The sequence below is a fragment of the Psammomys obesus genome, unplaced genomic scaffold (genome assembly GCF_907164565.1).
Source record: "Psammomys obesus unplaced genomic scaffold, mPsaObe1.curated_primary_1811, whole genome shotgun sequence".
NCBI lineage: Eukaryota > Metazoa > Chordata > Mammalia > Rodentia > Muridae > Psammomys > Psammomys obesus.
This window is the reverse complement of record NW_026596088.1, coordinates 7,642,384-7,653,143: the sequence shown is the minus strand read 5'-3', so window position 1 is coordinate 7,653,143 and position 10,760 is coordinate 7,642,384. Positions and strand designations below refer to the sequence as shown.

Sequence of the window (10,760 nt, the reverse complement as noted above, 5' to 3'; positions counted from 1 at the left end):
GAGAGAGAGAGAGAGAGAGAGAGAGAGAGAGAGAGAGAGAGAGAGAGTCATGAACAATGGCCAGTCATTAATGAATGTCTATGGGCATTTAAGAACAGACATTTCATATTATGCGGTTTTTGATGTACTATTATGAATGGAAGCTCCTGGAAAGAGCCCCACCTCTCACTGATTGAAAGTAAATGATTGAAATTTCAGTGACAGTAGAGAGGTTGAGACATTTCAGGTGCTGATATCTGATTATAATTTCTCCTGGGCTATCTTTAGCTCTCTTGCTCACCTCTGTGTCTAATGTCCTTGTGACTAGACCTTTTGGAATGCATTAGCCTAGCAGACCAATAGCTCCTGCTGACCAAAATACTAAGAATGCTGTCGGCATCTGGCCTAGCAGCACAGATTTTCCTGCTTTGGCTGTAACTCAATGCCTGATGTTTCCACCACTATATATGAAAAGTGCCTTGATTTATAACTTTCTTTGTTCCGCTGCTGTGAAACCTTCAACAGACTGTTACTACATGGGAAAGCAGAGTTTGGGGTAATCCGAATCTGTGTTCCCCAGCCATGGGCACTCAGTTTTGGTTTCAGAATAAACTCCTCTTATCCCCTGTGAGGTAGGAGCTGTGTTTTCATGTTGACATGATGTATATGGAGAGAGGGAGAGAGAGAGAGAGAGAGAGAGAGAGAGAGAGAGAGAAATAGACCCTGCTTTTGAGTCAAGATTAGTGATTATTGAAGTATCTTTGTATTTAAGTTCCTCTTCTATTTGAATTATGCACTAGGTCATGTAATTTATATTTAAGAATTAATGTCTGCTTTAATTCCCCTTTACCTATCTAAGTAACTGTCTTTGATCCACTGATTCCTTCTACCTCCAATGTGTCATTAGCCACATGGTATGGCTGCACTGTGTTCTTCATCATCACAGCTCCTGTGCCACCTTGGCCCTTCTTGGCATTCTTCCTCTTCACATGGCCTGGGTGGCCACTACCATAAGGAAGGTGGAGGGAGAAGTCGACATGGTTCTGGGAGTCCAGACAGACAGTAAAGGATGGGACGTTCGTGTTCACCTATTGCTGACCTCGATGTGGTGCTAGTGGTTGAGCTCTTGGGTGTGATGGATAGACTTGGCCAGGTGCAGCTTATAGACCTGGGCCTGAGGCTGCTTCTCTCGAAAATCCTCAGTGTTCAGGCCATATATAATCCAGTTCCATCTTTCCTCATCTAGCATCCCAGTGCCAAGGAGTGGCTGCAGAAGGACATTGCCCTCAAGAAGATGACCTGGGTCCTATGAGTCCAGTGTCAGCAGCTTCTGGGTGGCCTTGTAAGTCTTGGCCAAGATAAATTTGATCTTCCATGCCTTACATTTGTTCCAAACCCCATATTTGCCAATCAGCTTCAGTTTCTGATTGAGATGCAGTTTCCCAAAAGGTCTCTGTGAGGTCACATTTATGACAAAACTAGCAGGTTAGTTTCCACTAATATTTTTTTTTACTCTAACTGATTAACATTTCCTTTTCTTTAGATTAGTTTTATTTTCCATTTTCCTCTGTGGAAACCTGGTATGCACATGTGTGGGCACACACGTGCTGTGGAAGCCAAGGTTGATGTGAGGAATCATCCTTATTCATCGAAGTGTGGTGACTGAGAGCTTGACAATAGCTAGCAGATTGCCGAGGCAGAAATTAAAGGTGCCACCTACACCCACTTGACGCTGTGTATAGCCTCTGGGGATCCAAATGTCAGCAAGCATTTTAACCACTGAAACATCTCTCCAGCCTCTGCATTTTTAAAAAGTGTGTGTGTGTGTGGGGGGGTGTATTGTAGGTACATGTATGCATCAGAGGACAACCTTCAGGAGTTGGTTCTCTCATTGAACCACGTGTTCTGGGGATTGAACTCCAGTCATCGTTTCTGTATGGCAAATGCTCGTCCACTGACCCATCCTGCCATTCCATTTTTCTTTTTATTGCATATGATAGTCTTGGTTTTGGACAGCTTAAGTTTCCCTGATACCCATAAGAACGGATATTATATTAGTAGCAGGATTAAATAAATTGTTAAGAGTTTATGTGAAGCAAAAGAAGGCAGAAGTATACAGCAAAAGACCTCATTGAGACACAATCAGAAAACTCTAGAGCTGTTGCCAAACAACTCCGTTTCTTTAACAAATACATTGAAAGGGGAAAAATAGGAGTTGAAGGGGACCAGGAGACTTATAAAATAAAATTTAAAATTGGAGAGACATAAAGGAATGAAATGCTGTAGCTATTCATTATTCAGTTTCTCAATCAAGTGAGTGGACCATAAGGAGAAAATGTATCAGACCCTTTCTGCTCCCAATTTGAGAAACCTTCAATAACTTCCTACTGTGGCTGTCGAATAAATTGCATACCCCTTACCATGACCTTACGTATTCAATTCTCTGACTTTGTGACCTCTGTTAAACAGCCATCCTCCTAGGCAAATCTTCCCACTGGGGAGCCATTGCCCATGCTGTCTGGATGGTACCCAGCTGCTCTCTACTTTTCCACATCTTCACTTAACCAGCTGTCAAGTCTTTTCGGAAATGAGGCCTTCTCTGACTTGCCTCAGGGCACAATGAGCTGCTTCCTGCTTGTTTTCTTCATGTGGAGTCTACATGTTCCCATTCAATCTTCCTTCTTCCCTCCTGCCTATCATTCACACAAGGGCAGGGACTCTAAGAAGAGGAATGGTAATGGGATGACAAAAGGGCAAATGGACTTTGCCACCCTATCTTTTGCTTGGTTTCTGGGCTGCCAAGGAGGCATCTTGCTTCTGGGAGGCCAGAATCCGTTTGATTCCTCTTCTCAGCTTTTTTTTTTTGCCTTGTAATAGGCTGCTATTTTAGACTCTGGAAGGAATTAAAAGTATCCTAATTGTGAGCAAATGTCATCAGAACCATGAGCACCTGTCTCTTGGAAAGTAGAGTGCTGTGTCTAAACCCTTACGGCTTTGTGCAAACTCATTTCCTGAGCCATCTTCCCTTCTTTTTGCAAAATGCCAAAGGATCTCCCGTTACACTCCATGGGAGGTAGTAGTTCACGCTTAAGTGTTGTCTGTCATTTGTACTGGCCACAAAATCTACCAGAGTTGAGCCAAATGGAGAAGTGGGGACAAAGTTGAGAGTGCTGCTGTCTACACAACTACGATGGCAGCATGGCTTTCTACTTCGCCCAATCGCGGAACAGTGTTTCTCCATCAAAGAGAAAGAGCTGCTAAAAGGAGTTAGAAATTTTGCTAGAGGACAACACTACCCAGATTTGGCAACTATGTTAAAATATTACCATTATCATCCTTTGTGATTAACTGCTTAGCACCTTGCAATGTCCAGACCATATATAAGTGCGTCTTATATGAAACACATCCAGGAAACTAGTTTGAGTAGGTGAGCTGTCTTTGGGACTATTGGAGTCCAAGTGAGGATAACAGAGGGATTGAATAGTAGTGGTTGGCCACAATTCCGGCAGGGAATAGAATTCACTCTGAAGAACAAAGTAAGTAGCCAGGCTGTGGTGGCGCACGCTTTTAATTCCAGCACTCAGGAGGCAGAGGCAGGCATATTTCCAAGGTCAAGGCCAGCCTGGTCTACAGAGTGAGTTCTAGCACAGACAGGATTCACAGAGAAACCCTGCCTTGAAACAAACAAACAAACAAACAAATAATAAAGTAAGAAACTTTAAAACTTCAATTAGGACTCCTAACAGGAGTAGATACAGGCAGGGTTAAAGTCCGGCACAGGATATTTTAAATGCCGATTCTCCATTGGTATTGCTGCTTTGGGATGCAGTCAAATCTTTAGACATGCAGGCCCAGCTGATGGAAGTCAAGACACCAGAGGTAGCCTTTGAAGGTTGCAACCAACCCCCAGTTATTGCTTTGTTCCCCATGCTTCTTTGTCCATCACATGGACAGCTTCCATCACACACCTCTGCCACTGTGGGAACTGAGTGGTTCTGCCACACCTTGCTCCAACAGTTGGCCAAAATCTTCTGAAACAATACGCTAAAATAAATCTTTCTTCTCTTACACCGTTTCTGCCAGGTGTTGTGGTCATAATGCAGAAGTAACCAACACAAACAACAAAACTGGTGAGGTTACTAGCTGCTGCAACTGAAGGGAAGCCATTATAATCCCTGTGGCTGAGGTGACAATGATGACTGGAAACATGGCAGAGCAAGCATTGGCATGCAGAGCCATGCTGATACGGGTGTCCGGGGCCAAACAGGACAAGGGAGGCCAGAAAGCCCTTTAATCATGTTCCAGCCTTCTGCAGGACCCACCATTGCCAGATGCCAGCCTGGATCCGACCGACAATGGAACCAGGGCCTGTAGACTGGAGGTAAGCCCCTTAGACACTGGGAGGAGAATGGAGAGCAGTGAGAGGTGGGGAGAAGCTTGACGGTGAACTCCACAATTAATGTGAATTGGAAAATAAGGTCTGCTACCTTGGAGAGGAAGCAAGATTGTGTCCTCAGAAGATAGATGAGCCTGTGGCCATTGCTCAGTGTTCCTCACTCATGTTTGATGTGGAACAATGGGCACTCAACATTTACCAAAGGGAACCTGAGCCAGGGCTGCCTCACTGAGCCTCTGCTGCTAGAGCTCAGACACAAGTCGATGGATCCAACTGAGTGTCCCTGCCCAGGGAGAGGAAGCCCTGCACTCTTTCCACACTGCAATGACACCGTTGCTTCTCCCAGGGCCAGTCCCTGCACACACACTCCCTCCCATCACACTTTCATAGCCAGTAATAATCGTCTTATCTTTTTAAATGACAGGTTCTCTCTATGCAGCTCTGACTGTCCTGGGACTTACTATGTAGAGCAGGCTGGTCTCTGACTCACAGAGATCCTGCCTGCTTCTGCCTGCTGAGTGCTTGGATTAAAGGCCTGTGCTACCATGCCCAGCTATCACAGTAATTATCTAACAGGGTACCAACAGGGCTTTGGAAGTTAGGAGGCGTTTCTCAGCTGAAAGAGGTCCGGTGTGGGCACAATCAGTTCATCTCATTCTACCCCTTCAGCATGGTGAGGTGGACTCTAATGTACCCTGCTTTCCAAAGGGGTGAAGCTCAAAGAAATGACAAAACATCTTGGATTTCTTCACCTGACTACCAAAAACTGGCTTTCCTTTCTGATTAGCCTTAACTGTGTAGGCCTGGGAGAGGCTACATACGTATGCATGGGGTGGCGGGGGGGGGGGGGGGGGGGTTATACTGGATATTTGTTGCTCAATTTTTTAAAAAAATCTAAACTGCATTGGAACATAATCTATGGACTTAACAAGAAATGAGTCTGCCCAGCAGGCTAAGTTTTAGGATCTGGAAGACAGGTAGGGATATGGTGTATTTTTAATTTTTTCTTCATTTCGCTGTCACTAGGTTAAAGTATTTAACTTCTTAGCCAAATACACACTTGTGTCTGGAATAGAGCACAGCATGTCACGAAAGTCCGTAATGAGTCCCTGTGACGTAACGAAGGAACACACATTTTACAGCCATGTTGGTACCGAAGTTGAGCAGCTGCAGTACAGACAGTGGCTCAGCCCCTTAGAAGGCCTTTCTTCTCCCTGCCCTGCTATCTCACAGAGCCTTGTCTCCAGCGTGAGGCTGACACTTTAGCTCTCTTTACTGCGGAGGCTGTTATTACAAGCCACTCTTCTTGCCTTTCTCTGTATCACTGAATCCCCACTGTTGGAACCAGGGAGGGAAAGACTTACTGCAGTGAAGTCTCCTTCCCATCACCACCAATGACCTCAACTGTTGCCCACGCACCTCGCAGGGTAGGGGGCTCTAGAAAGAACCTGAAGCCAGCAGAGCGGGTGGTTGTTTAGAAAGCCTGGCCTTGTGCCCAAAGACACCCCAGGCTCCCCCGGTACCTTTTAATTAGCTCCAACTCCGCCTGATCCCTCTTGTTAAGGAACAGATTTCGGCTGACTTCAAAGACATCTTCTATTTGGTCAGGCCAGAGGAACAGGGTGCTGTTCAGTTTGATATCATCCTCTGCAAAACAGAGAGTCTGCTACAGGGTGATGTTCAGGGTGAAGGGAATCAGCTCAGCAGGTAAAGGGTCACTGGGAGTGCCACTTCTGTGGGGTGGTGATAGATGACTCTGGATGGAATGCTGGAAAGCCAGCGTTCGCTGGACGCTTACTGGAGACCATGTTAGTGGGCAGATTGCAGGGCGTGGCAGTACACTAATGGATTCGTATGGACGAGGGAAAGCCAGTGTTCACCAGGCACTTACTTGCTAGCATGCAGAACAGACAGCATTATTATCCTTACTTCCACAAACAGGAAGCAAAGCAATGAAGTCACGTGATCAAGGTTACAGTGCTCCATGCCAGACTTCAGTTCTAAGCCCAACCAACAACAGAGCCTACAGTCTAACCATTCTGCCTTACTGGCTCCTGAGAAAAGTTAGACACATAGGCTGGAGTTGCTTTTCTGTACTTCTCACCACCTCATCTCATCCGCAATAATGGCAGTAACAGTTTCAATGCACCCTGTCCATTATAGCTCCAGTCAGTAAACGTGTCCTTGTGGATTTAGGAGGTCCACTGAGATCCACGTAGAGTCAAGCTTGGCTCTGTATGGTCAACGGCACAGCTTTAGAATGATTGAGTGGCTGCCTAGGCAATCACTGTGCCTTCCCAGTCTCTGTCAATGCTCCCCAATATAACATAGCTTGTACCATTATAGTTCATAAGTATTTTCAGCTGGAAATGGACTTGGGGAAAAACAGTCCTTATTTCAAAACTATAACTTGATCCAAGAAAGCTTTCAAGGGGCCTAAAGGATCTTGAACATTTTTTCCCCTTCTTAAGTATACAGACGCAGGTGGGGCTTCTACTCTTTCAAAGGTAGAACTGTATTAAATTACAGACAAAGAAAACTACCAGTTTATCAAACGATTCTGCATTTGTAAAATAGCTGTTCATGAACTTCAAACATTAGATGCCAATATAGGGCACCAAGAACCACAGGTCAAACCTCTAGATATGTATTCTTTTGTCCAACAAGATTCCCTTTGTGTGATTCAAATTCTGGGGTGTAAGAGTATGAAGTAGAGCCCCCAAGTCTTGGGAAAGCAGCTATCCCAAGACTAAGTAGTGGGACTGCTATGAACTTACTTTCCCCCAAGTTTTTATTCCTAAACTATAAATACATCACGTGTTGATATTTTTATACAAGAATACAAGCATGCATTGGCACACATATGGCACAAACTTACGGGACAAGTCTGCATAATCCATCAGGAACTCAAGCCTCTCGCTTGCATCTCTAAGTTGCCTCCTGAGCTTGAACACAGTGACATCACTGGATTTCTTTAGGTATTCAATGAGGGTGACTAGCTCTGCGGTATTGGCAGGGATCTCATTCACTCTCTCGGCGATGATGTTGTACTGATTACAAATGCTACAGAGAAAGAGACAGTCATGTCTACCATCACCACCATCACATCTGAATTTAGACCAATATGGAGGCCTGAGGTTGATGTGAGAAATCCTCCATTGCTTCTCTGCCTTCCCAGGCTGAAATACAGGTGGGACAACACACCAAGCTGGCATTTATGTGGGTTTGAGGATCCAGACACTTGTGTGTCAAGAACTTAACCACTAAGCCATCTCCATTGCCCCCTTTTTTTTTTTACACCAGAATTTTTATACCTTGTATTGGTTTCCCGGTTCACATCCACTTGATGCTGAATCAGACGGTCCTTAAGGTTTTGGGCTCGCTCACAGAGGTCATAATTTAGAAAGAAGGCATCAAGACAGAACATGCCCAGAGGCACAGTGATGTGCATGGAGGCAATTTCATTTCTCCTCCTCTTTATTTTATTGATATCCTATAGAAAGAAGCACATTCATAGTTCAATATGTATTTGAGTGTTCCCCATTGCCCCCAGCCTCCTCCCTCGGTCAGTCCTAGTCAAATACTGAGTACGATGCTCAGAACAATACAATGACTCCTTAACAAATTGGCTATAGTGCATGTTAAAGGGGCATGAAGCTCTACATGGCGTCTCCTACCATCACAAAGTCCTCAATGTCATGATTTTCGCGTAGGAATGCAGTGATGCCTTGCTCCGCTGTGTTATCCAGTAGGTCATCGTACTTTTTGTATACATTTAAGTATCTTTCATGTTAAAGAACATACAACAAAACACACAAACACAGGTCAGTGAATTAGATGGGCAAGAGGACAACTGAAATAGATAATAGCATTTAAAAAAATGAACTCAAACCAAGAAAGAGCAATATAATAAAAAGATAACTAGAAATTCGGGATTTTAGCTTCTAATCCCAATTTTGTGACTTCCTTGCTACACTAATTTAGAGAAGATACTTAGCTATTTTTATAAGACCAGTGTTGTGTTTTGATTTTAAAAGGATACAATAAACCGTCTTTTATTGAATTATCATAAAGCTTAAGTATAGTAAAATATGTAGAACAATTAATACTTTTAATACTATGCTGACTTATAGCAAATGTGAAATAAGCACCAGCACCCAGCCTTCCTTCTAATCCCCAAATTCTATGCCTAAGATGAAAATTTGGAATTAAGTTCATCTGTTTTCAGGTCACATAGGAATGGTAGGATAATTTTCGCCCAATTGGAGGATACATCTAGGATGGTTTGATTTAAAATAAGTTTGAGTTAACATAAAGGTGGTACTGAGTAAGTATGCAGAATGAGTTAGTGATCCCCCGAGGTGCACTTCCAAGACACAGGCTAAAGCCCACAGACACTCTGAGACTGTAGAGAAGCCACAGCACTGTTGTCAGTCTAGAAAGAAGCAAATGTTTAAGACCCAGGTGCAGGGCAGCTCCCAAATAAAATACACCAAGGCAGGTTTCCATGAGACTGATTTTTACATAGATTAAGCTATATTCTCAATGGAAGTGATTTTGCCCCGCAGGGGGGATCTGGCCACGTCTGGAAATACTTCCAGCTGTCACAGTGGGGCAGTTCCTCCTGGCACAGCATGGGCACAGCTGGGGGGTTCTGCTACTCATCCCACCACATGTGGGACACTTCCAGCCTCCACCCACAGCACAGAATTCTTCCCACGGACAATACGAGGTAAAAATATTTGCGTGGATCTCATTTGGTGGCCAACTATGAACGATCAGGAGTTTAGGGTGATCTCATCGTGTGACTTCCAAATGGAAGCTGCTGTAAGAGGGGAACGTTTCATGTGGAAAGCTGTCCAGCATTGTTGTTCAGCATGAACTGCTGACTGAGACCATCCATGGGCTTCTCTCTGTAGTGGTACATCCCCACAATCCTGTTACTCAGGAGGCAGGAAGGTCATGATTTGGGGGCCAGGCTGAGCTATGTAGTGAGAACCTGACTCAAAAACAAACAAACAAAAACATCTGAAATGTATTCACAAGTTTCACAACAGAGACACGCATTTGCTGCTCCAGATCTTGCAGGATGTTATTTTTCTAAATTCTGAAAATGCCCAAATATATCTGGCCCTGTGGCTTTCTGAGAACAGAGAATTTGAACTCTGGCTTCCCTATTTATCACAGACCAGCAGGGGGAATGTTAGACTCCCCTGCCTGTAAAATGATAAAGTCAGACTCAGGGAAGCACAGGCTATACATGTGTTTCAGGTACGTGGGGACAGGGACTGCTTGATGATAGCTAAGAACTAACACCACAAACTTTATAGCCAACTTGGTTATAAAGCCAGAATTAAATCAACTTACTTGTTGGGTCCAACTTGATTTTTCGTAAATACCTCAAAAGTCTGATTCACAAAGTCTAAAACAAGCTGTTCTTCAGAATCAACAGTCCCAAGTATCAGGTTGTAGCCTTTCAGCTCTGGGAAGAGGATCGATTCCACCTAAAGGGCAGAAATCACTCTTGTATGTTGTGAGACTCACACGGAAACAAGAAGGCAGAGCCATCAAACCCAGGCCCTTGCAGTGTACTCATTTCCAGGGATGAGAGCACTTGTAGAATTATTTCCTCTTGGCTAGTGGGAGAAACAACCCTGCTGTCACCTCCCCCCTCTCTTCTCTCTCCTTTCTGCCCCCCCCCCCCCCGGTTGTTGTCCTTTCAGCCTCTGTTCTTTTTGAGACTCATGCTCTTAGAGAATAATTTTCTGGGCTCCCAAGGGATGTGGATGTCTGTGTTTAACGTTAATCATCTGATCTTCTGCTTGGTATTCATCATCCTTGCCATTAAACGACTATGTAACAAGCTATTCTAGGTGACTCCTAGGATATAAATACCATATGGGAATGATTCTTATGTAAATGTTTATGTGTGTTTATTCGTATGCAGGTATGTGTGCATGTGCTCATGCGCATGTGTGTGTCTGACTGTGTGTGTGCCCTTTCCCATTTCATCCAACTCCATTTCGTTTCTTTCTATGTGGTCCATGTTTGTATGTGTTGAGGGCAGTCACTGAAATCATGTGCGCTCCTTTCTTGTTCTCCACCTTCCCTTTTGAGGCTGGGTCTCTCCCTGAATCTAGAGCTCACTAATTCTGTTAGTCCAGCTGGTCAGCTAGCCCTAGTCCTGTCTCCGCCTATCCAGGGCCAGGATTGTAGGACCATGGCACCACACCTGCCTTTGCACACAACTGCCAGTGGCTGCATTTACCTCCTCAGGCTTATGTGAGAAACACCTTGCTGACCAAGCTATCGCCTCAACTTCAAGCCTTAGCTTCAACTGTGTGTGTGTGTGTGTGTGTGTGTGTGTGTGTGTGTGTGTGTGTGT

At 44.5% G+C, this 10,760-nt stretch overlaps 1 protein-coding gene across 1 annotated transcript in view; it reads right to left on the bottom strand.

Moving 5' to 3' along the window:
- Window positions 1–10,760, bottom strand: part of Dnah3 (dynein axonemal heavy chain 3) — a 167,703-nt gene that overhangs the window by 131,085 nt on the left and 25,858 nt on the right. The window contains 5 exon segments of the mRNA XM_055627476.1: window positions 5,899–6,000; window positions 7,250–7,438; window positions 7,690–7,868; window positions 8,053–8,158; window positions 9,743–9,955. Of these exon segments, the coding sequence (XP_055483451.1) occupies window positions 5,899–6,000; window positions 7,250–7,438; window positions 7,690–7,868; window positions 8,053–8,158; window positions 9,743–9,955 (789 nt within the window).